The following is a 25,333-nucleotide window of genomic DNA, read 5'->3' on the forward strand; positions in this document are numbered from 1 at the left end:
ACAGTTCTGAGGACCTGGGTTCAATCCCGGCCCCGCCTGTGTGGAGTTTGCATGTTCTCCCCATGCCTGGGTGGGTTTTCTCAAGGCACTCTGGTTTCCTCCCACATACCCAAAACATGCAAAATGAATTGAACACTCTAAATTGCTTCTAGGTGTGATTGTGAGTGCAATTATTGTCTGTCTCCATGTGCTCTGCATTTGGCTGGGAACCACTTCAGGGTGTACCCTGCCTCCTCCCCGTTACAGCTGGGGTAAGCTACAGCACTTCCGCAAACCTGGTGAGGATAAGTGGCTAAAAAAAAATAGATGAATGAATAACGAATGGATCTGTATTTTTGGACAAATTTGTGTAACATTTAAAGCATGCAATCTTGGAAGTTCCATTGTATGAAAAAGTACAGTATTAACCATTAACCATAATTAATGGTTTGTTAGTTTGAAGGCAGAGTGTGAGGGTTGTATTTTCAAATTAAACGTTTTAAGAGACCTAAACTGTATATTAAACATAATTGAAAACTATGTGTAGGGTGTAAAATGTAAATCATTAAGACTGAATTTAACCTGGCTAAACCTGTGGTCTACTTCAGCATGAACAAAGAACTTGCTTTCTCCTTAATGCTTGAATGACCAAAATGCAGGGAGTGTCAGACTCAAGTTGACTTTGACATCAGTCTTTCCACAGTTACAGGTGACATCCTATCTTCAAACACGATTTCAAATTGACAAACTGAAAAGCAAATATTTAACTGAGGCATTCAATGAGTGAAGACAAAAAAGCAGGAAATCCTGTAAAGATTTGTGGGTGTATCAATCCGTTTAATCAAGGCCATACAGATGACTAGAAATACACTTTCCATTTTAGATTATAAACATTGAGAGCACTGGACTGGAAAAAAACAATTGAGGCCAGCAAAACACCAAGCAATTTGGACAAATGCAACTTGATCCACCAACAGGTCACGGAAGATAAAAAAATATATAATTTTAGCGGCAGCACGGGGATGCAGCTGTACAGCGTTGGCCTTGCAGTTCTTAGGACCTGGATTCAATCCCGGCAACGCCTGTGTGGAGTTTGTATCTTCTCCCCATGCCTCCATTGATTTTCTCCGGGCACTCCGGTTTCCTCCCTCATACCAAAAACATGCATTAATTGGACACTCTTATTTGCCACTACGTGTGATTGTGAGTGTGACTGTTATCTGTCTCAATGTACCCGGTTATTGTCTGGGAAACAGTTCAGGGTATACCCGCCCTCCTGCCCGATGACAGCTGGGATAGGCTCCAGCACTCCCGCGACCCTTGTGAGGATAAGCGGCTCAGAAAATGGATGGATAGCTGATTTTAGCATGGCAATACAAAATAATTCAACACATCTCAGTGGGGAGCTATTTTGAGAAAATCCTGGGCTAACTCATGGTTCTTTGGAGATTTCTTGTCCATGTGTCCACCACATTGGTAACCTCGACTGTGTGTATTTGGAAGCACCCACTGGCCAAATGGGTCTCACTTGCAGTTACCAGGAAACCCCATCCATACATCGCGGCAGTGCTGGACCCCATTCCAGCCGTCAACGGTCATGAGGCGGGGTACACCCTGAACTGGTTGCAAGCCAATTACAGCGCACATGGAGACAGACAACACTCGCACTCACAATCACACTTCAGGGCAATTTAGACTGTCCAATTAAGGTTGCATGCTTTTAGGATGTGGGACGAAACCGGAGTGCCTGGACAAAACCCATGCAGGCATGGGGAGAAAATGCAAACGCCACACAGAAAGGTTTACGGAAGTAAGCGTGTAGCAGCAATATGCTCCTGTGTTAGGAGACGACTCTGTCGTAACTTTTTTTTCCCAATCATAGTTAATGAATGCGAGTTTGTGTAAAACCAGGGGTCCTTTATTTAAATACTGGTATTTGTATTGGAAAAAAATTTGAGTGGGTCCATCACTATGTGGGATTTATTCTTGATTGAGAACATATCCAGCAACAAAGTATTTGTATGTGTCCAGACTTTTATACTTTTTTGAACTTCTCTGTGTAAATCTCAACAACTTACTCACCAAATACATGTGTATAGCCAGTTGTCCAAGACAAGCAGAAGCGAATTTACAGTCCAATTTCTTATCAGCGAAAACATCGACTTTGGCATTGAATATGGGTCCTGTATGCCAAGTGGATCTAATTTTTCCATGTACCTTCATTTATTATCACCTTGTTAACGTTTAACGGTCTCGGACAAAACTCTGGATGTCGTGCTACAATACATATTTTTCTTTCATCACAACAGAATTAACTTGTAACAATGCTTTGTTTGACCAGCAATATGGCGATGTCACATGATTTTATGATGTAGGTGCACGAGCTCTATAAGAGAGCTACTGCTCAGCCTACTTCTACTTCCTAGTTTACCTGACACTGCCCCCCTCCGCTCTTAAAGGGGTACACTCATAATGACAAACAGAACACACACCCGCAACTTTATACTGACCACACTTGCATATTTTTCAAATGTGAGTGACTTGTGTGTGTGTGTATATATATATATATATATTATATATATATATATATATATATATATATATGAGATACGAACAACTGCCGGTCGATATCGCCGCAATTGTTAAGAAGCTGAAACACACAGGTTCTGCTCAGCTTTTCGAGCTTCACTCGGTCTTTCCGCTTGTGCACCTCGGCTCGGTAGCATCTCTGTGCAGCTGTGCTCGCATTTTGTTATTTTGCATTTAGTATAAGTGAATTTTCAACCATACAGGCCAAGAAAACAATTGGCAAGGAAAACGATGAGAAAGACAGTGATGTCAATGGATGTGAAATCATAGAAAAAAACGAACACGGTGTATGACTCAGTGACGTAGGCAAAGAGCTGTCACTGTTTCACGCCAACCAGATTGGAATGCCCTCGGTAAAAGACAATGAGGAAAAGGAGTCACCACTGGGTTTTAGTCACTTTTTATTCAACCCTTTGGCAGCACACATCTAACGCTCTAACAAATAGCTCTGCCACTCACTTGCCCACCTAGTCTACTTTAGACAGCCCCCTCTACACTCTTAATGGTTACACTCATAATTACAGCTACTGTATTTCAATATGTACAATTCTCAAGCAGAAGGACCAAGTCAATAATGCCAGCCAAGGGGGTGAAAATTATTTTGAAGCTACGTAGCTGAGACAGATGCAGCAGCATAAGAGTGAAAGTTCTGACGAGGAGACAGAGGAGGCTATCTCACGATTGTTGTTGATTCTTGACAAAAAAAATAATAATTTTATATCTTTATGTCTGAAGCCTGAAATGTGGTGAAAGGTTGAAATGTTCAAGGGGGCTGAATACTTTCACAAGGCACTGTATATCATATCATCTATACCACTGAGATAAAGGAAGGATTGGTAATGTGGGATAAGGTTTCAGACTTTGTGGTGAAGAAACATCCAGAAAAAGCTGCAGCTGGTCGGGCTTTGGTGATATTTAATGACGCATGCCTTACACATTTCAGAAAGAGGCCCAAACAAACCTCCTTGGAAGGGTATTTTTTTAAATGGACATCTGTTGACACAGAGGAATGCGTTGAAGGTCAAAAAGCCCCAAAGTTGTCCAAGAGAAAAGACCTGAACATAATTCAGCAAAACTGAAAAAAATAGTCACAATTAAGTTCATTAAGTGTAAAGTAACATTAAGATAAGCGCTAAGTAGCTCAGTGAAATGGCACAAAATAAGTTCAGCGAAAGTGAAAGAAAAGGAAACTTGTTGCAGTTAAGGTTAAGTTAAGTGGAAAGAAGAGACTGAGCCAAACTGACTGAGAAACCGCCCCCTCCATTAACATCCACCATCAAAGAATGATTCCTGAAATAATTGACACAAAACATACACTTTTGTTTTATTATTGTTATATTGTCTGTGAATATAGCATGAAAAATACCTCTTCCCGCAACCACTGGAATGTGCTGCTATGCCATTCATCCATTTCCTGAGCCGCAGGTTTAGCTAAGTTAAATTCAGTCTAACTGATTTACATTTTACACGCTACACATAGTTTTACAATTATGTTAAGTATACAGTTTAGGCCTCTTAAAATGTTTTATTTGAAAATACAACCCTCACATGCCTTCAAACGAACAAACCATGAATCATGGTTAATTAATACTGTACTTTTTCATACAATGGAACCTCCAAGATTGGTATAAATGTTACACAAATATGCCCAAAAATACACATCCATTCATACATTCATTTTCTTCGCAACTTATCCTCAAAAGGGGAAGTGAGAGCGCCGGAACCAATCGCAGCCATTATTGGACAGGTGGCAGGGTACACCCTGAACTGTTTGCCAGCCAATCGCAGGGCACATACAGATATACAAAAGTCCAATTCACAATCACACCTAGGGGCAACGTAGTCTCTCCAAATAATGCATGTTTTTAGAATGTGTGAAGAAACCGGAGTGCCCGGAGAAAACTCACGCAGGTACGGGGAGAACATGCTAAAAGGTGGGGCCGGGATTTGAAGCCCGGTCGTCAGAACTGCGAGGCCAATGCCCCTATCAGGTTGATCCACCAGGTGCTTTGGTGCTGCCACGTTCAGTTTCAAACCAGTTTTGAGTTTTGACATTTCCTACTGTACTGCTTTTAAAGTTGCATGATACAACTTTAAATGCTGACCGTAAGCTAACGTGCCACCTTACACCCAATGCATTCAGATTGAGTCCATTTAACTTGGATATTTTACTTCTAAAAGCAGGCAGTGGTATTGACTATCATTGATATAAATAAGATATTACACTTGAATTCTTCTGTTTCGACTCAACTTATTATTTCTGAGAATACAGTTCATGGAAATCATGTAATACTTGACTCTCTGAATAAAGCAAAAATAACTTGCTTGCTCGAGTTGCTCCAGGATTTTGAGTTTCATGGAGCAGCCACACTGGAGCAGAATGTCTGTAGAAACCCGGAGTATTTAAAAGATAAACAAATAGACCAGGCTGTCTTCGTCTACAGCTGTTCTAGGTGTCACCTAGGTCACTGGATGTATTTAGCTCAAACCTTAGAATTGCAATTAAATTAAATACTGCCTTATTGTACCCACTGTACCCTTAATATACATTTTTATCTCATGTCTTTTTAAATGTATGGATTGATTCTGTTAAATAGATAAGGATAAGCAGGATAAATTACATAATTCAGTTGGAGAGCTTTCTAAGTCTTTACTTTGTGGAGTGTTTCTAAGAAGTGTATTATTGGCATCACATCTTTGTACATCATGAGGTCCAAGCTCTACTCAACAGAAAATATGGGATGTCTTCTTATGATATTAGTACACTAAAGTAATAAACGTATCAGGGCACTTGGCCATTATACCGTAAGTGGAAAAAAAAACTGAAGTACTCTTGTGGGAAGGCTTTCTACGTGACTTTGGAGTGAAGGATTTCTGACCACTTATCATGAAGCACTGAGGTTTTAGGTCTCTGACGAGCGCCTAACTCGCAATTTCTACTGTAAGTTCGACCAAATGTGTGTGGGTGAGGGGGTAGTTGGATTCTGCCACAATAAATCTACCCAGGAAACGTTTAATAGATGTTGCTTTCTGCTCTGGGGATGGAAGACGGTAACGTTGTAACACAAAATACCTCCTAGATTCCCGCAAATCTTGGACCAAAATTTCTTTACAATTAAGCGGTCTGGCTCCTGAACCACTTCGCGATTTAGAGGCGTTTCAATATTGTAACTTCGCTTCAATATTGTCCGAATGTTCATGTTAAACATCTTTTTACTTTGCGTTTCCACATAAAATGTAAACACAATGCGGTATACAACACCACTTCTTTCACTCAAAGGTTTTAGTGGTCGAAAGGCAACGACAAAGATGTTCCCGTTAGGTTCGGTCCCATGGTAACTAAGGCAGTTAAACAACCGCGATTCGCCAGAGTGACGACACAGGAAATAACTTCGGAGGTAAAGACGTTGTTCAATCAATTTTGCACTTTCTTACCTTGGTGTTTAGAGTATATAGCACTGCTTAGGGAACAATCCGGTATGCCTCGCACTTCCTTACCTTGGTGGTTAGAGTATATAGCACTGCTTAGGGAAAAATCCGGTACTGCCTCGCACTTCCCTATACCTCACGATTGGCTACACAGCTCCCCTCAAGCAGCAGCGGCTTGCCAACCTACACTTTGTGTCCCTCCGCCTGCATGCAAAGTTATCTTGAAACGTGGCCAGGGAGTGCTGGCTGGCCGCCAGTAGGCTGGCCAGGCTTGGGTTGTCTCTCTTCAAATCTTTATTAAAAATATACTACATAATATCCCATTGTGACATCTTTATGCGTTCATTACAAAACTATAAGGCAATAGGAAATAAACCCTTAATACCTCAAAGAAAATTTCCGTCATATCGACAATTTGGAAAATGCGTTGCATCTGAGATGACACGCAGTGGCGACCCCGAAAGGGACAAGCCGAAAGTACTTCTATTACGTCTATACCTCAAACAGCGTGTTGCGGGTTTCTTGTTGATATGTGTGTGTGTGTGTGTGTGTGTGTGTGTGTGTGTGTGAGGGAGAGAGGGGGGGCGGGGGGAATGCGCATGCGTGAGGCTGAGGCGCCAGTGAGAAGAAGAAAAGTTGATTAACGGCGATCGGGAACTGTTGTGTGCAAAAAGCAAATAAAACGAGTATAAGAGCAAGTCGATGATCTGTGATATTACTGCCCCGCCATTGTGCTTTGGAGTTGCGACGCGAGAAGGGAGTTAACGGCCGATGAGGACAACCCTCGGCCCAGGAAGAGACGTCTGTCAGGAGACCGGAGCAGGATAGGTTAACAAGTGAAATAAACCAAACGACATGTGCATGACACAAAACCCATTAGATTTCATTTTATACACTGCTATGTGCATCCTGGTGAGACCGTCAAGGTTTCGTGCAACCCTATCAAAAACCTTTCTCAAGGAGATTTGTAAAAGAGAGGATTTAATTGTATTACAATACTCTAATATTCCACTGTAAATTACAAAAAAACTGGTTTTCAAGATGGAGGGCGCGCCCACTTTAGGGAAAGGGGGGTTACCAAGAAAACTTTTCATTAAAGTCCAACTGACACCAAAATCATGATTTTTAGTAGGTTTTTAATTAAAAAAAAAAGGGCAGCCATATAGAACCATACGTTTTTTCACCACACATGATTTTGATGTATATGGCTTTTTGTAACTCCTGCCATGAAAATCCTCTGGAGGGATTTGTTTTGAAGAAGAAGCAGGAAGGGACATTATTAGCAGATCCCCTCTAAAGGAATATAAGAGTTTGAGCTTAAAGTAGTTAATTAGATGTTGCTGCATCCTGTGTATGAAAGTGTGAGACTGTAAAGTTCTGAGCGTGTGACTGGTGGAACGAAACAGGGTATGTGGTGCAAGAATGGAACGTTTTAGAACAGACGGTGCTAACTGCAAGGAGGATGCGGAGACGACAGGGCTCAAAGGGAGTTGGTGGAAAAACTACTGTCAGAAAACCACCAGGAGGAGCCAGCACGCGATTCTGCAGGGGAGGAGTCGGGCCAACATCCGGCGGACCAAAGGAGACCAATGAGAGAGCGCCAAGGATACCTGAAGAAGACACAGAACCAATAGTGAATCAGTAGATTGTACTTTAAAATTGTTCTGGGAAACTCGGATGTAGAGTACGTCGGCTGAGGGAACAGAGACGTACAGGTTGTAATGAGAGGGACCCGAGACCCAGGTGTGTGTTGAAGGAATAAATCCACTCGTGTGTGAAAATGCCGGCTTCCTGATACCTTTCTATTGCAGAACGAGCGCGCATATTATTGGATGAGTGGCAGTTGGGTAAGGTCACAAATCCGTAGTCACCTTGGGGGACAGAATGGTTTTAGATGTAGAAGATCAAGGTTCACGGATGGCGCCAGTGACCATACAGTTGATTGAACAGGCTGTGAATAATGAGAGAAAGAGAGTGCGCGGGAAACAGCAGGGGAGTGTGGAGACGCCCGTGCTGGCGCCAGGGGCGGAGCTAGCAGGAGACGGGGGCACCACTAGTGCAGGGAGTAAGAAGCTGATGAAGAAGGAGGCATCGCGGAAGTTGTTTGAAGGACAAAGGGTGCAGAGTGAGGAAAGAGAGATGTTAGAGGAAGTGATGACGGGGACACGGAAACATGGGCAGGCAATGCCCAGCAACGCTGATCACCGCAAGGAGGAAATGGAAAGTGATGAGGAAGACGAGGTGGTGTTACGTGAACAGCGGCAGATGCTCAGAGCGTTGAGTGAAGGAGAGAGGCTGGGCGAGCGTGAGGAGAGCATGTCCAGGGCGGAGCGAGGCTATAATACGCGTAGTAAAGGGAAAATGATGGCACAGCAGGAGCAGCCTCAAACAATGGCACCCCTCGTGGTGACTCATGCTGGCCGTCACTATGAGCCTTTGGTGCTTCGGGATGTGGCTGCATTGGTGGAAAAATTGCCCCCCCCTGCATAAAGGGGCACGAGACTGGATTACTAAATTCTTAGCTGCCATGTCAGGACAGGGAGTAGCAATGGGGGATTTTAGACAAGTCATTTTGGGATCATGTTCCCTGATTCAATTACAGAATATTGAGGGGGCAGCTGGCACCCGCCAGCTGGGGAGAGAAACACCCCTGGCGGAGATCTCGGAGGCATTGTTTCGGGAGCTGAGGGCGGCCTTTCTCTCCCTAGTGGATGTGGTGCCAACAATTTTTAATTATGGAAAAGATGTGACTCCCGAGCAACATTATGCTCAGGCATTGGAGCTGTGGATTGAGACCACAGGTAAACACCCAGGGAGCTACCCTGAAGCTGAGATGATGTTCAGGATGGCGATGCTGAACGGCCTCCCAAATGAGGTGCAAGCGATTATGAGAAGGATGGCTCACTCCACGTGGCAGCGGCAGTGGTGGAGTGGAAAGGTTCTTTCTTCCTCCCGGTGACAGCTCAGAAGTTGACAATAAAACCCTCCGCCCAGGCGGCTGAGGTGTTGGCTCTGGTGTTGGCCTTGGAACAGTGTCCAGGACAGCAATTAACTGTATATACTGATTCGGCATATGCAGCGTCGGCTGCCCTGATTGACCTAAAGTGGTGGGTGCACAATGGCTGGCTAACAGCGAAAGGCAAAGAAATTGCTCATAGAACTTTGATGGAGCGATTGTATGAAGCAATTAAGGGTCCCCACGAATTGGCGATTGTAAAGGTCTGGGGACACTCAAAGGCCAACACCATGGTGGCAAAAGGTAATGAGAGGGCGGATGCTCTCGCGAAAGAAGTGGCTGGGTACACACCTCAGGACGAGATGATGTTAGCAACCACGGCTGTGGTCTGGGATGGGGAACCCCCGGATCTTCCAGTGGCACCCGAGGTTACACTGGAGGACATTATGGACGCACAAGGTAAGTCGTCGCCGGAACAAAAATCTACGTGGATCGCATCAAAGGCGGTCAGGCGATCGAATGGTCTTTGGGTGGGTCCCAGAGGCCAGCCGGTCCTCCCTGAAGGACGACTCATGACCTCAGTGTTGACTGAGGCCCATACAGTGGCACATGTGGGGCCTCAGGCAATGCTTCCAAAACTTCGTCAGTGGTGGCATGCAAGGTTGCAGGAGGTGGTCTGGCAGTTTGTGGCGGCTTGTGAATTATGTCAAGCATTTAATGCACAACCAACATTGAAACCCAAGCCAGGGGCATTCTCCCCTGTGGCCTGGCCTGGAGCAGAAATTGTAATTGACTTCACGGACATGATTGACAGGGTCAACGGGAAGCGGTTCCTTCTGGTCATTGTGGATTCTTATTCACGCTGGCCGGAGGCGTATCCGTGTGCAAGGGAAGACACCACGTCAGTCATTAAAGCTTTGGTGAATCATTATATTCCGACACGTGGTTTTCCTGCTTTAATCAGATCTGATAATGGGACACATTTTGACAACAAAGCAATGGCTAAAGTGGAGGCGCTGTTAGGGCTGAAGCATCGCTTTGGGTGTGTGTACTACCCCCAGAGCCAAGGCAAAGTTGAGAGGTTTAACAGGAATTTGAAAGAAAAATTGGCTAAGATCATGGCTCAAACAAAAATGACGTGGTTGCAAGCTTTGCCCCTAGCCCTGTTGGTCGTCCGCCAAACTGTTCACAAAATGACAGGTTTTGCGCCATTTCAACTGTTAACTGGTCGCCTAATGCCAGGGCCTGCCTCCACCTTGGTCCCGCCAGCTGACGTACCGACACCTGATTTATCACACGCTGCATACTGGAGGTACCTTCATTCACTTGTATCCAGTGTGTCTGCGCAGGTCACAGACAAGGTGGTTGCAGATTCGTCATCAGCATCACCAGAGTCGGACATCACTCCGTACGTCTACCTCCGGGTGCTTTCCCGGAAGTGGACTGAACCTCGCTGGAAAGGACTGTTTAGGGTTCTGGCTAGAACTTCACACGCCGTCCGATTGGAAACTAAAGGACAAAAGTGGTACCAATACTCACAGTAGCGCCCGGCCCCAGACTTTGTGCCTGCCAATGATGAGCTGAAAGGTTAACCGCCCGGACGGGCAGGTCAAGAGAGGGAATGTGAAGATGGCGAGAATTGGATCAAACTCGGACTCGAAAGTGTCTGAACAAAGACGACGATGATGCAAATGTTTAACTTTATTGACTATTTTGCTTGCTGGCTTGTGCTTTGTGTGGACTATGTTGGCGTTTGAACATATGGTGCGGGATGACAGAAGTGATGGAGCGAAAGGAGAACGAGTGATGGTGTACCATTCCTGTAATAGAACGGTATGGTATGAAGCAGAGCAAGATGGTGGTAAGACGCTGACACAGACACAACAACTACTGCTAAATCTGAAGTGTAAACAACCGACACAGGTGAACGCTTGGGTGACAATTTTCAACTGGACTCAACAATGGCTTGATTTGTTAGATAAATTGGACAATTATCAACCACGGTACCAGGACTGGCCCTTGGTACGCCCACAGGAACCTAGAAGGAGAAGAGAGGTAAAGTCAGAAAATGAGTGGGAGAAAAAGGGCTACCAGCCTTGGATAATAGGGTGGGCATACAATAATTCGGTGAGAGTAACAGTGGCCCCTAATACAACTACCCAAGTAAATATACCAATAAAGGCATTGGAGGGTCTGCGCACGCTCAGTTCCAAAATGAAGGAGCACTCAGGTGTGGACACCAGTTGGTATTCTGACTGGTGAAACGTCTTTGGCAAATACAAAAGCTTGATTGCATCAGTACTGATTTATATTGCTGTGTTTGCTGCTATTATGGTGTTATGCGGATGTTGCTGTATTCCATGTATCAGATCATTAACTGTTAAGACAATTGAACGCACGTTGGGGCCACTCCCTCCGGGTGGCCAGTATATGATGATCCCTCAGAAGGACCCCCAGGAGGCGGAGACAGGTGTGGCCCTCCGGGAGTCCGGGATGTGAGTATGTGAAGGTGGCCTCAGGGACCTGAGGCCATGAGGAGGGAATGAAATTTTCTACTAGAATGAAATTTTTTACTGATTTTTAATTTTCTACTAATTTTTAATTGTTCGCTGATTTTTAGCTTATGGCTATTGATTTTTAACTCATGTTTAACAATAAAATAAGGTGTTCGAGTGATGACCTCAGTCGTCTGAGGTCATGAGAGGGAATAAAGGAATATAAGAGTTTGAGTTTAAAGTAGTTCAATAGATGTTGCTGCATCCTGTGTATGAAAGTGTGAGACGGTAAAGTGCTGAGTGTGTGACTGGTGGAACGAAACAGGGTATGTGGTGCAAGAATGGAATGTTTTAGAACAGACGGTGCAAACTGCAAGGAGGATGCGGAGACGACAGGACTCAGAGGCAGTTGGTGGAAAAACTACTGTCAGGAAACCACTACCAGGAGGAGCCAGCACGCGAGTCTGCAGGGGAGGAGTCGGGCCAACATCTGGCGGACCAAAGGAGACCAATGAGAGAGCGCCAAGGATACCTGAAGAAGACACAGAACCAATAGTGAATCAGTAGATTGTACTTTAAAATTGTTCTGGGAAACTCGGATGTAGAGTACGTCAGCTGAGGGAACAGAGACGTACAGGGTTGTAATGAGAGGGACCCGAGACCCAGGTGTGTGTTGAAGGAATAAATCCACTCGCGTGTGAAAATGCCGGCTTCCTGATACCTTTCTATTACAGAACGAGCGCGCATATTGTTGGATGAGTGGCAGTTGGTTAAGGTCACAAATTGGAGTCAGATTACTAACTTAAGTTTATGATAATTTAGAAATATAAAATTCCAACACCTCTCAGGCAGTTTCATGTGTTTATACCAGTTTTACCTACGGGAAGCTAGCTCTTTATTCCTTCGTGTTAGCCAAAATGCCGGCTCGTTGTATTGCTGAATATTGCTGGAACACTCGTGAGGATCGATTTACTCTTCATACTTTTCCAAAAGACTCGGTTCGTCGTGAAAAATGGATTGCATAGGTGCAAAGGACGAGAGCTTTGTGGGTTCCAAATGATAGGTAGGTGTGTATAGAGCTGCTTCTTCTTTCGGCTTGTCCCGTTAGGGATCGCCACAGCGTGTCATCTTTTTCCATCTAAGCCTATCCCGTGCATCTTTCTCTCTAACACCCACTGTCCTCATGTCTTCCCTCACAACATCCATCAACCTATTCTTTGGTCTTCCTCTCGCACGTTTGCAGAGCAGCTCCATCCTCACCACCCATCTACCAATATACTCACACACTCGCTTCTGGACATGTCTAAACCATCAAAGTCTGCACTCTCAAACCCTGTTTGCAAAATATCCAACTATGGGTGTTCCTTTAAAGATCTCATTTCTAAGCCTATCCAACCGGCTCACGCCGAGCGTGAACCTCAACATCTTGATTTCTGCCACCTCCACTTCTGCTTCCTGTTGTCTCTTCAGTGCCACAGTCTCTAATCCGTACATCATGGCCGGCCTCACCACTGTTTTATAAACTTTGCCCTTCATCCAAGCAGAGACTCTTCTGTCACATAACACACCAGACACCTTCCGCCAGCTGTTGCAACCTGTTTGGACCTGTTTCTTCACTTCCTGACCACACTCACTATTGCTCTGGATTGTTGAACCCAAGTTTTTGATGTTGTTCACCCACGCTATCTCTTCTCCCTGTAGCCACACTCTTTCCCCAACACCCCTCTCATTCACGCATGTATATTCCGTTTCACTTTGGCTAATCTTCATTCCTCTCCTTTCCAGTGCATGCCTCTATGTGAATAGAGCTATCAACAACAAAAAAAAAATAGTTTGGGGGGGGACGACGTCATCCTTCTTTCAGCGAGCGACTACAACGTTCACGGCGCCGCAGGCCGCGGTGGCTTACCACGGCGCCAGACTGCAGTAGCTCATCGCGGCACTGGGCCGCGGTGGGTCATCACGGCGCCAAGCCAGGGTGGCTCATCGCGGCGCCAGACCACGGTGGCGCATCGCGGCCAGGCCGGGCTGCTTTGCGGCACTATCGTGGCCCGCGGCTGAGAATGCTACATACTGTCAGGGAGTCTGTTGTTCGTTAGAAATGATCCACAAATCATCTAAATATGGTTCGAAACAATAGTTTAATCTTGCCATGGTCACTTCACTCGATTGTGAGATGTTCTCTTTGAAAAGAGCTTTCATGTCAGAAGGGGCGTCGGAAAAATCCAAAAATTTCTGTTGTTCCTCTCCCATAACAGGTTCCACTACGTGTTTTCAATGGCGAATGTCCATGTGTGACGTCTGCAGATGACGTTGCAGGAAATATGGCTACCATTTGGATGTCAACTGAGACTTCCGCAAGTTTGCGGATGGATGACACGCTCTCCGCTCATATTTATCTTTTCATATAGACATTGAATTGACGAATGTTATGTGTATTTTTCATGACAATATCTATTTTAGAATGCTTGTAGGCATGTTTAAGTTACACCCAGCAAATGTAGCTAAATTTTCCTACTGAGCACACCAGCCCACACCATACAATGAAATGACTGCAGGAATTCAAGACATTACATTTTAGCAAAAAAACTTTTTTTTTTTTTTTGGCTTGGTTAACTCGAATCTTCTTCTGATCCTTTTGGCAGAAGGAGGCTACCCTCTTATCCACCGAGCTAAACCCCAACATACAGGGCCCAAGCCACGGGGCAATAAGTGTCCCCACACCTGCTCGGCGTCTCTCACCGTGGGCATCTCCAGTGTGGAACAGAGTCCAACCCCTCTCAAGAGGAGTGGTATCGGAGCCCAAGCGGTGCGAAGAGGCGAGTCCGACTGAATCTAGTCAGAACTTCTCGACCTCACGCACCAACTCGGGCTCCTTCCCTGCCAAAAAGGTCCATTCCATGTCCCAAAAGCTAGTTTCTGTAGCCAGGGATTGGATTCCCAAGGTTCCTTCCTTTGGCCACAGCCCAGCTCACATTGTACCCAACCCCTATGGCACCTCTCACACTTGGTGAGCCCATGCGAAGGGGGATCCTTAATTGTATGGTTCATCAACTTTATTCCTCTATAGTTCCCACAGCTCTGAACATCACCTTTGTTCTTAAAAATGGGAAGTAGCACACTTTTCCTCCATTCTTGAGGTATCTTCTCGCCCGCTAGTATTCTGTTGAATAAGTTGGTCAAAAACTCTACAGCCACCTCTCCAAATTGCTTCTATACCTCCAAAGGTATGTCATTAGGACCAACTGCCTTTCCATTTTTCATCCTCTGTAGCGCCTTTCTAACTTCCCCCTTACTAATCATTCCCACTTTCTGGTCCTTCACAATTGCCTCTTCGATACTTCCTTCTGTCTGATTTTCTTCATTCATCAACTTCTCAAAGTATTCTTTCCATCTATTCACCAGTCAACACATTTCCATCTCAATCCTTAATCACCCTGACCTGCTGCACATCCTTCCCATCTTTATCCCTCTGTCTGGTCAACCTGTCGAGATCCTTTTCTCCTTCTTTCGTGTCCAAACTGGTGTACATGTCGTCATATGCCTCTTGTTAAGCCTGTCTGATCTAGAGAAGATCTGTCTGGTGGAAAGGGCCAAAATCCCTCCTGCAGTGTGTGCAAACCTGGTGAACAACTACAGGAACGTTCTACCTCTGTAATTGCAAATAAAGCCTACTGTACCAAATATTAAGATTGGTTTTCTCAAGTGTTAAAATACTTATTTGCAGCTGTATCACACAAATAAATCGTTAAAAAAAAATCATACATTGTGATTTCTGGATTTTTGTTTTTAGATTATCTCTCACAGTGGACATGCACAGACGATGAAAATTTCAAACCCTTCTTCTTCTTTCGGCTTGTCACATTAGAGGTCGCCACAGAGTGTCATCTTTTTCCATCTAAGCCTATCTCCTGCATCTTCCTCTCAAACACCAACTGCCCTCATGTCTCCCCTCACAACATCCATCAACGTTCTCTTTGGTCTTCCTCTCACTCTTTTGCCGAGCAGCTCCATCCTCAGCACCCTTCTACCAATATACTCACGCTGTCGCCTCTGGACATGTCCAAAGCATTGAAGTCTGCTCTCAAGAACCTGGTCTCCAAAACATCCAACTTTGGCTGTCCCTCTAATTAGCTCATCACTAATCCTATCCAACCTGCTCATTCCAATCGAGAACCTCAACAGCTTCATTTTTGCCACCTCCATTTCTCCTTCCTGTTGTCTCGTCAGTGCCACCCTCTCTAATCTGTACATTATGGCTAGCCTCACCACTGTTTTATAAACTTTGCCCTTCATGCAAGCAGAGACTTTTCTTTCACATAACACACCTTCCGCCAGCGGTTCCAACTTGCTTGGAACCGTTTATTCACTTCCTGACCACACTCACCATTGCACTGCATTGTTGACCCTAAATATTTCAAGTCGTCCAACCTCGATATCTCTTCTTCCTGGAGCCTCACTGCCCCCCCCCATATCATTCACGCACATATATTCTGTTTTACTTTGACTAATCTTCCTTTCTCTACTTATATATATAAAATATAAATGCAAATAATGCATCTACTCTTTCTTGGCATGAAACCATACTGTTGCTTGCAGATACTGACTTCTGTCCCGAGTCTACAGTCCACTACTCTTTCCCATAACTTCATTGTGTGGCTCTTCAACTTTATTCTTCTATAGTTGCCATAGCTCTGCAAGTCACCTTTGTTCTTAAAAATGGGAACTCACACACTTTTCCTCCATTCTTCAGGCATCTTCTCGCCCGCAAGTATTTTGTTGATTAAGTTGGTCAAAATCTCCACAGCCACTTCTTCAAATTGCCTCCATGCCTCCACCGGTATGTCATCAGGACCAACTGCCTTTTCATTTTGTCATCCTTCGAAGTGCCTTTCCTGTTCCTTCACACTCGCCTCTTCTACTCTTCCTTCTCTCATTTTTATTTATCAACTTCTCAAAGTATTCTTCCCATCTCTTCAGCACACTACTGGCATCAGTCAAGACATTTCCATCTCAATCCTTAATCATCCTGACCTGCTGCACATCCTTCCCATCTCTATCCCTCTGTTTGGTCAACCTGTAGAGAAACTTTTCTCCTTCTTTCGTGTCCAACCTGGTGTACATGTCATATGCCTCTTGTTTAGCCTTCACCACCTCTCCCTTTGCACTACGTTGCATCTCAATGTATTCCTTTCGCCTCTCCTCAGTCCTCTCAGTGTCCCACTTCTTCTTCGCTAATCTCTTTCCTTGTATGACTTCCTATATTTTGGGGTTCCACCACCAAGTCTCCTTATCCCTTTTCCTACCACAGAAGACACCAAGTAGTCTCCAGCCTTTCTCTCAGATCACCTTGGCTGTAGTAGTCCAGTCTTCCGGGATCTCCTCCTGTCCATCGAGAGCCTGTCTCCTCTTTCCGAAAGGCCACACAACATTGTTCCTTTGTCATCTTCCACCACACGGTTCTTTGCTCTTCCTTTATCTTCTTAATCTTCCTTCCCACCACCAGTCATCCTACACACCACACTGTCGAGCTACATTCTCCCCTACCTTGACCTTACATAGAGTACCTTTTTCCCTTTTTGCAAACTCCACCACAATCTGTCCCTCAAAGTTCCTTTCCTGGATGCCGTACTTACCCATCGCATTCTTCCTTCACCAACATGACCACTACAATCTGCATCAATCACAACTCTCTCTCTGTTTGCGATGCTCAGAACTACATCTAGTTCCATGCAGAATTTCTCTTTCATCTCGGTCACATCCTACCTAAGGGGCATAGCCGATAATCACAATATACATAACACCCTCAATTTCAAATTTTAGCCTCATCATTTGATCTGATATGCTTTTCACCTCCAAGACAGTCTTTGCCAGCTCTTCCTTTAAAATCACCTCTACTTCATTTCACTTCCCACCTCCTCCATGGTAAAATAATTTAAATCCTGCTCCTAAACTACTAGCCTTACTACCTTTTCATCTGCTCTCTTGGATGCACAATATATCAACCTTTCTCCTCATCATCATCCCAACCAACTCCTGAGCTTTTCCTGTCATAGTCCCAACATTCAAAGTCCCTACACTCAGTTGTAGGCTCTGTGGATTTCTCTTCTTCTTCTGCCGACGAATCTCCTTTCTTCCTCGTTTTTGTCTTCGACCCACAGTAGCTCAATTACCTCGACACCAGTGTAGATTAGTGGTACTGGGGATGGACGTTGTTAACTCGGGCCACGACCGATCCGGTATGGGATTCTTTAGATGAACGCTCATATTTGTTTGGCACAGTTTTACACCAGATGCTCTTCCTTACGCAACCCTCTGCATTTATCGAGGCTTGGGACCGGACTACAGATTGCACTGCTTTTTCGAAAAGCATGTCCAGGTTCAGGTGAAATGTTCACTGCATGTGACAGAGTGTTGACCACGTTTGGAAAAATTAGCTCTCTTCGTTTGCACAAAGCTTACCCACAGTTTTCTGAGGCTTGGGTCTTGAGGAAAATAATGCACACGGTGACCAGAATTATTACTGTTCACCATTGTTATGGATTGATTTTAGCTTACAATCACTGAGGAATTCTCAAAACCAGCGAGTCTCTGTTTTCATGTAAGTCGCACAACAGCCGATCCACCTTGAGTGACGTCAGAGGCTCTGCCCCTGAAATGAGTCGTTTTTCAGGTGATGGAAACTAGGTTAAAGTTCATGGACTTTAATTAAAAAAAACACTTGTATTTTTGGGAAAAAAAACATCTAACAGGATACGTATTTTATGGTACAGTTGAACATATTTTCATCTTGCTAAGATAATTTGCATTAGAAATTACGCTTTACAATCACTTTAACAGGAGATAGCACAAGAACAAGAATATCTAATCACCAGAACAGTTAAAAGCAGGAAAACCTGTTGTCTGTTAAAGAAATGATTACCACTCATGTACTCATTGTTGCACACAAACACATGAACAAGCAAGTACACTTTGTTTCCAACGATGTTTTGGTCCCCTGTCTCCTTTTTGGAACACCCATGTAAATCAGGAGCGTTTGAAACCAAATAGAGGTGTTGAGGAGAGGATAATCAGACTAGTGAATTGTATGAGACAGTTCCTCTCCTCTCTCCTCGTGAGCTGTCAAACCTGAACTGGTGTCTTTGCTTCTTTTTTGTATCCTGTTTAACCGGTAAACCTGACAACTGGGTTTCATCTCCCTTCTCAAATGAAAACATATCGACTCAGTTTCTCTAGAGTTGTTGATCAAAATCGCTCAGTTATCAAAGTTAAATTTTTTGAACAAACATTGTTAACTTCCATCTGTACAATTGTAGAATACATTATGAATAATTGCTGAATTAAATATATGGATTAAAGTACGTTAAAAATGATTATTTTTTTTCAGAACTTTTCTTCTTCTTCTCTGGTATGACTATATCTCCAAAACATTGATATAGGCAGAATAACATGAATCAACTCTGACACGCTGTGGCGACCCCTAACGGGACAAGCCGAAAGGAAAAGAAGAAGAAGATGATGATTGATTTATGGACAGCACCATGTTGGGGACAAAAGTGATACCAAATCTATAGTTCGAGCCAGAGGTTTACAGACACTGCAAAAGCACACATTGCATTTTTGTCTCACTGTCTGAAGTAAAATCAGACTAAATCATTTCTGTTTTAGCTCAGTCAGAATCGCCAAAATATTTAATTTTAGTAAATGCTGCAATAAGGAGAGAATTTCCAAGAGGTTATTTTCTTTGAGGTAAAAAAAAATTACATTTCCTTTGAACTGCATAACTTGGGTTGAATGTTTTGTGTAACCTTCCACAAGCCTCTGACAGTAATTTGCTGGAATCCTGGCCCATTCCTCTTGACAGAACGAGTATACTGAGTCAGGATTGTCGCAGATTTTCAATGAGATTCAGATCAGGGCTTTGTGATGGCCACTCCAAGGCATTGACTTTGTCGTCAAGCCACTTTTTAAGCATTTTGGCAGTATACTTAGGGTCATTGTCCATTTGGAAGAACCGTTTGCACCCAAGTTTTAGCTTCCTGCCAGATTCCTTAAGATGAAGCAATCACTGTGATTTAACAAGCGCGCCATCACGCTCGCAAATCTGCACAGTCGAGCAGTAAAAACCATGCACATAACATTTGTTACGAGTAGAAAAAATAGATATTAAAAGACGTCACTTATTTTGTGTAGTCTTGACATTTATTTACGTGTTTATTTCATAAATGTTGTTAACTAAACAAGCCTGCTCCTAAACAATCAGTATTCACCCAGAAACAGGAAATCCAAGTGAACCGTACTGAATCTGGCGAGGAAATTTTAAAATGGCGAAAAAATTGGCGAAGATGTAAATTGGCTGTTTATCCTAGCATCCGATTCTGTACTGGTATAGGCTTTTATGTATATTACAAGAATTCGTATTTGATTCCGGGCTTTAGAGTGACATAAATTTTGTCGGAAGCTACACTGGAAGTTGAGCGAATAATTACAAAAATACATTGGAGACAGCGGCATCCAGGTTCTGCGTCAAACCCACGCTTTCTCTACATCGGGTCATGCAACCTGTGGATGCTATGGAAAATTTATAAATCTTTGGGATTATCTTCTGAAAAACAAAGGATGGGAGTGATATAAGTGCAGCTTGTCAGCTGCCAGTTTTGGCACAACTTTGTCTCATGGGACAAGCCGAAAGGAAAAGAACAAGAAGGTGTGCTGCGGGATTTTTTCAATGAAGGAATTGTGACTTGGCTCGAAAAAGGTTGAAAAACACTGCTTTACATTATGTACTTTGAATGCTTATTCAATGATTTGAAAGAACCTTGCTCATGTTCTGGGGGATGCGGAAGGTGTGTTGGTGGAATTGAGGAGGTCTCCATGTCTCCCCACTGACTCACAATGTCCCGAATCGAGGTCAACAGTGCTCCATCCCCACTATACACAGTGTTGATGGTGCACAGCTTCACCCTTCTGAGGCAACGATGGTGGACAAAAGTTTCCTCATAGCCATCTGGAAGGCTTTCTCCATGCCTCACCGAACTCCTCACATACCTGAGTTTTTGTTACAGCAAGCACCAAAGCTGGATTCAGCTTGGGCAGCCTGTACCTATCAGCAACCTCAAGAATCCTACAGGGCAAAAAGGCCCGATAGAACTTCTTCAGCTTGATGGCATCCCTCATTGCTGGTGTCCACCAACAAGTTCGGGGGATTGTCACCACGACAGGAACCAACTAAGGCTAACCAAGTATGTCTTTGTACGGGGGAATTTTGAAGCATCAGGAAAAAAGACAGCTCCTCATCACCATCTTTTTCTTACGTAGAAAAGAACCTATGCTGCAAAGTCGAGACCTCCAGTAGAAGATTCTGAGAGGAATATTAATTACATACGTACTGGCATAAAAAACGTGACTGTGCAGGACAAGGTTTTAACGAGACACTTGTTGAAAATGTTTGTCTCAAAAGTGCAAAGTATATATACGTACTGTACTGTCAACATATTTTTAGCATTTTGGTACCCATGTACACAAAAAATAACTATCCATCTTTTTCTTTTGGCTTCTCCTGTTAGGGGTCACCACATCGTGTCATCTTTTTCCATCTAAGCCAATCTCGTGCACCTTCTTCTCTAACAACCACTGTCCTCATGTCCTACCTCACAACATCAATCAACCATCGCTCTTTTGCCTGCCAGCTCCATCCTCAGTACCCTTCTACCAATGTACTCACTCTCTCGTCTCTGAACATGTCCAAACCATCAAAGTCTGCTCTATCGAACCTTGTCTCCAAAACATCCAACTTTGGCTGTCCCTCTAATGAGCTTGTTTCAAATCCTATCCAACCTGTTCCCTCCAAGCGAGAATCGAAGCATCTTTATTTCTGCTTCCTCCAGTTCTGTTTCCTGTTGTCTCTTCAGTGCCACCGTCTCCAATCGGTACATCATGGCCAGTCTCACCACTGCTTTATAAACGTTGCCCTTCATCCTAGTGGAGACTCTTCTATCGCATAGAACACCAGACACCTTCCGGCAACTGTTCCACCCGGCTTGAACCCGTTTCTTCACTTCTTGACCACATTCTCCATTGCTCCCTATTGTTGACCCCAAGTATATGAAGTCATCCATCATCGCTATCTCTTCTCCCTGCAGCTTCACTCCTCCTCCACCCCTCACATTCATGCACATATATTCTGTTTTACTTCGGCTAATCTTCCTTCGTCTCCTTTCCAGTACGTGCCTCCATCTTTGTAATTGTTCCTCCGCCTGCTCCCTGCTTTCACTGCAGATCACAATATCATCTGTGAACATCATAGTCCAAGGCGATTCCAGTCTCACCTCATTTGTGAGCCTATACATTAGTACCGCAAACAGGAAGGACCTCAGCGCGGATCCCTGATGCAGTCCCACCTCCACCTTAGATTCTTCTGACAAACCAACGGCACACCTCACCACTGTTCTGCTGCCCTCATACATGTCCTGTACAATTTAACATATTTCTCCGCCACATCAGACTTGTGCATGCAGTACATAAGTTCATCTCTTGGTACTCTGTCATGGGCTTTCTCAAGATCTACAAAGACACAATGTAGCTGCTTGACCTTCTCTGTACTCTTCCACGAGCATCCTCAAGGCAAATAATGCATCAGTGGTACTCTTTCTAGGCGTGAAACCATAATCCCATAACTTCATTAGGTGGCTCATCAACTTTATTCCTCTATAGTTTCCACAGCTCTGAATATTGCCATTGTTCTTAAAAATGGGGACAAGCACACTTTTCCGCCATCCTTTTGGCATCTTCTCTCCTGCTAGTATTCTATTGAATAAGTTGGTCAAGAACTCCACAGCCACCTTTCCAAATTGCTTCCATACCTCCACTGGTATGTCATCGGACCAACTGTGTTTCCATTTTTCCATTCTTTTTCAGTGCCTAACTTCTCCCTTACTAATCATAGCCACTACCTACTCACGCTTGGCTTTTCTACTCTACCTTCTCTCGCATTATCTTTATTCATGAACTTCTCAAAGTAGTTTTTCCATCTACTTAGCACACTACTGGCACTAGTCAACATATTTCCATCGCTTTGTCATATGCCTCTTGTTTAGCCTTAGCCACCTCTACTTTTGCCCTACGTTGCATCTCAATGTATTCCTCTCGTTTTTCCTCAGTCCTCTCCATGTCCCACTTCTTCTTCGCTAATCTCTTTCCTTGGATGACTTCCTGTATTTTGGGGTTCCACCACCAAGTTTCCTTCTCCCCTTTCCTACCAGAAGGCACCCCAAGCACTCTCCTGCCTGCCTCTCTGAGTACCTTGGCAGTAGTATTCCAGTCTTCCAGGAGCTCTTCCTGTCCATTTAGATCCTGTCTCACCTCTTTCCAAAAGGCCACACGACATTCTTCCTTCCTCAACTTCCACCACCTGATTTTTTGCTCTACCTTTGTCTTCTTAATCTTCTAACCCCCTACAAGAGTCATCGTACACACCACCATCTTATGGTGTCGAGCTACACTCTCTCCCACCACAACCTTACAATTGGTAACCTCCTTCAGATTACATCGTCTGTACAAAATATATATAAATATATATATAATATGCGTGCTCCTCCCTCTGCTCATGTAGGTCACTCTATGTTCCTGTCTCTTCTGGAAATATGTATTCACCACTGCCAATTCCATCCTTTTTGCGGAGTCCATCACCATCTGACCCTCAAAGTTCCTTGGCTGAATGCCATACTTACCCATCTTTTCTTCATCACCTGTTTCCTTCGCCAACATATCCATTGAAATCTGCACCAATCACAACTCTCTGTCTCTCTGGGATGCTCAGGACAACATCGTCTAGTTCCTTCAAAAATTTCTCTTTCAACTCAAGGTCACATCCTACTTGTGGACATAATCGCTAATCACATTATATACAATACCTTCAATTTCAGGTTTCAGCCTCATCCCTCAATCTGATACTCTTTTCACCTCCAAGACATTCTTACCCAGCTCTTTCTTTAAAATAAACCCTACTCCATTTCTCCTCCCATCTATTCCATGGTAAAAGAATTTAAACCCTGGTCCCAAGCTTCTAGCCTTACCCGCTTTCCACTTGGACTCTTGGATGCACAACAAATCAACCTCTCTCATAATCATCATGTCAACTAACTTTTTTTTTTTTTTAGCTTTTCCTGTCACAGTCCCAACATTCAAAGTCCTTACACACAGTTGTTGCGACTGTGCATGCCTCTTCTTCTTCTTCTGCCAACTAAGTCGCTTTCCTCCTCTTTTTTGTCTTCAACCTACATGACCTTAACTTCTACCTACGCCTTGCAAATTAACAGTACCGGGGACGGGAGTAGTTACCCTGGGCCACGACCCATCACTTATGGAAGTCATTTGATGAACACTCATATATGTTTGGCACAGTTTCACGCCGGATGCCCTTCCTGCCGCAACCCTCTGCATTTATCCGGGCTTGGAACTGGCTGATAGGACCCACAGGAATTGTGCACGCCTTTGTGGTGCAGATAGACAAAAACAAGCAATCAAATAAACAAAGTCAGCACATAAGATACACAATTCACACACGACCTAGTCTAGTCCTGCCTCTTCTGGAAAAAAAAAAGTGTTCACTGCCACCAATTCCATCCATTTTGCAAAGTCCACCACCAGCTGTTGCTCAAAGTTCCTTTCCTGGAAGCCGAACTTACTCATCACTTCTTCATCGCCCCCATTTCCTTCACCAACATGTCCATTACAATGTGCACCAATCACAACTCTCTCTTTATCTGGGATGGTCAGAACTACTTCACTTAGTTCCTTCCAGAATTTCTCTTTCAACTCTCGGTCACATCCTACCATTGGGGCATAGCTGCAAATCACATTATCCAGAACACCCTCAATTTCAAATTTCAGTCTCATCACTCTTTCTGATACTCTTTTCACCTCCAAAGCGTTCCTAGCCAGCTCTTCTTTTAAAATAATCCCTTCTCCATTTCTCTTCCCATCTCCTCCATGATAAAATAATTTAAACCCTGCACCTAAACTTCTTGCCTTACTCCCTTTCCACATGGTCTCTTGGAATCACGGTATATCACCTTTCACCTCATCATCATGTCAAACAACTCCTGACCTTTTCCTGTCATAGTCCCAACATTCAGTTGTGGGCTCTGCGCCTTCCTCTTCTTCTTCTGTCGACAAACCACTAACACCAATATAAGTGTGATATTGTTCATATCAGCTTTTTTTAAACGTTTAAGAATGATGTAGCATTATAACGTCTTTAATAGGAATAAAATAGACAAAAGTATTTTATAATCCAGCGGTGCTCAATGTCTCAATCGCAATCAGGCGGTTTTGGTCGATCGTGTGACAGTCTGCATGCGTGCACAATTCCGCACCGCTGGTCTCTGCGCACAGATATTCTGTGCGATGCGCCAAAAAAATAAAACAAAATCAAATAAATCCAACACAAATTGAAAGCGTAACGTACAGCTATTCACTTTGTGGTATTTTGCAGTGTTATTCAATAAGTGAGGGGGGACTGGTTGAGACATCCAGTGGCAAAATTAACACCGGTACTGTAAAAAAATGAAGAGAAGTTGCTGGGTTTATTTAGGTGATGTTTAATTAATATTTCAGCAGCACACGGAACTTTATTATCAACTACCTGCTGCTCCGCCACACACTCTCCTGCCTCGTTTACCTGATATTCCCCCCCTTCACTCTTAAAGGGGTATGCGCATGATTACTGAGCAACGTAGCGTAATGATGAGCTCGACATGCTGCTTATGTTTACCCTTGATAATAATGGAAAATGTAAAAAAAAGAAATGCTGTTGCTTTAAGATGTCATGAATGTTGGAGTATGTGAATAATAGAAGAAAAAGTGGTGAGACTGGATGAGATTT

At 43.9% G+C, this 25,333-nt stretch overlaps 2 protein-coding genes across 11 annotated transcripts in view; both read right to left on the reverse strand.

The window, feature by feature from the left end:
* The window catches only part of chst6 (carbohydrate sulfotransferase 6), a 66,536-nt gene extending 60,053 nt beyond the window's left edge, over nucleotides 1-6,483 (reverse strand). The window contains exon 1 of one of the 3 annotated variants that reach the window (XR_009795243.1): nucleotides 6,067-6,483. The gene's annotated coding sequence lies outside the window, so the exon portion shown is untranslated. Of the gene's footprint in view, nucleotides 1-6,003 lie in introns of all 3 variants that reach the window. The other 2 variants (XM_061821570.1, XM_061821569.1) reach the window with 2 other exon arrangements.
* Nucleotides 6,484-7,116: 633 nt separating this feature from the next.
* The window catches only part of tmem231 (transmembrane protein 231), an 81,126-nt gene continuing 62,909 nt past the window's right edge, over nucleotides 7,117-25,333 (reverse strand). For 3 of the 8 annotated variants that reach the window (XM_061821571.1, XM_061821574.1, XM_061821572.1), the window contains 2 exons: nucleotides 11,891-11,980; nucleotides 7,117-7,607 (listed from right to left, as the gene is read on the reverse strand). In XM_061821571.1, coding sequence (XP_061677555.1) covers nucleotides 7,478-7,607; nucleotides 11,891-11,980 — 220 coding nt within the window. In that variant the 3' untranslated portion in view covers nucleotides 7,117-7,477. Of the gene's footprint in view, nucleotides 7,608-10,492; nucleotides 10,620-10,854; nucleotides 10,992-11,840; nucleotides 11,981-25,333 lie in introns of those variants that run through there. The other 5 variants (XM_061821578.1, XM_061821579.1, XR_009795253.1 and 2 more) reach the window with 3 other exon arrangements.

This window comes from Syngnathoides biaculeatus, chromosome 6 (genome assembly GCF_019802595.1).
Source record: "Syngnathoides biaculeatus isolate LvHL_M chromosome 6, ASM1980259v1, whole genome shotgun sequence".
Taxonomy (NCBI): Eukaryota; Metazoa; Chordata; class Actinopteri; order Syngnathiformes; family Syngnathidae; genus Syngnathoides; species Syngnathoides biaculeatus.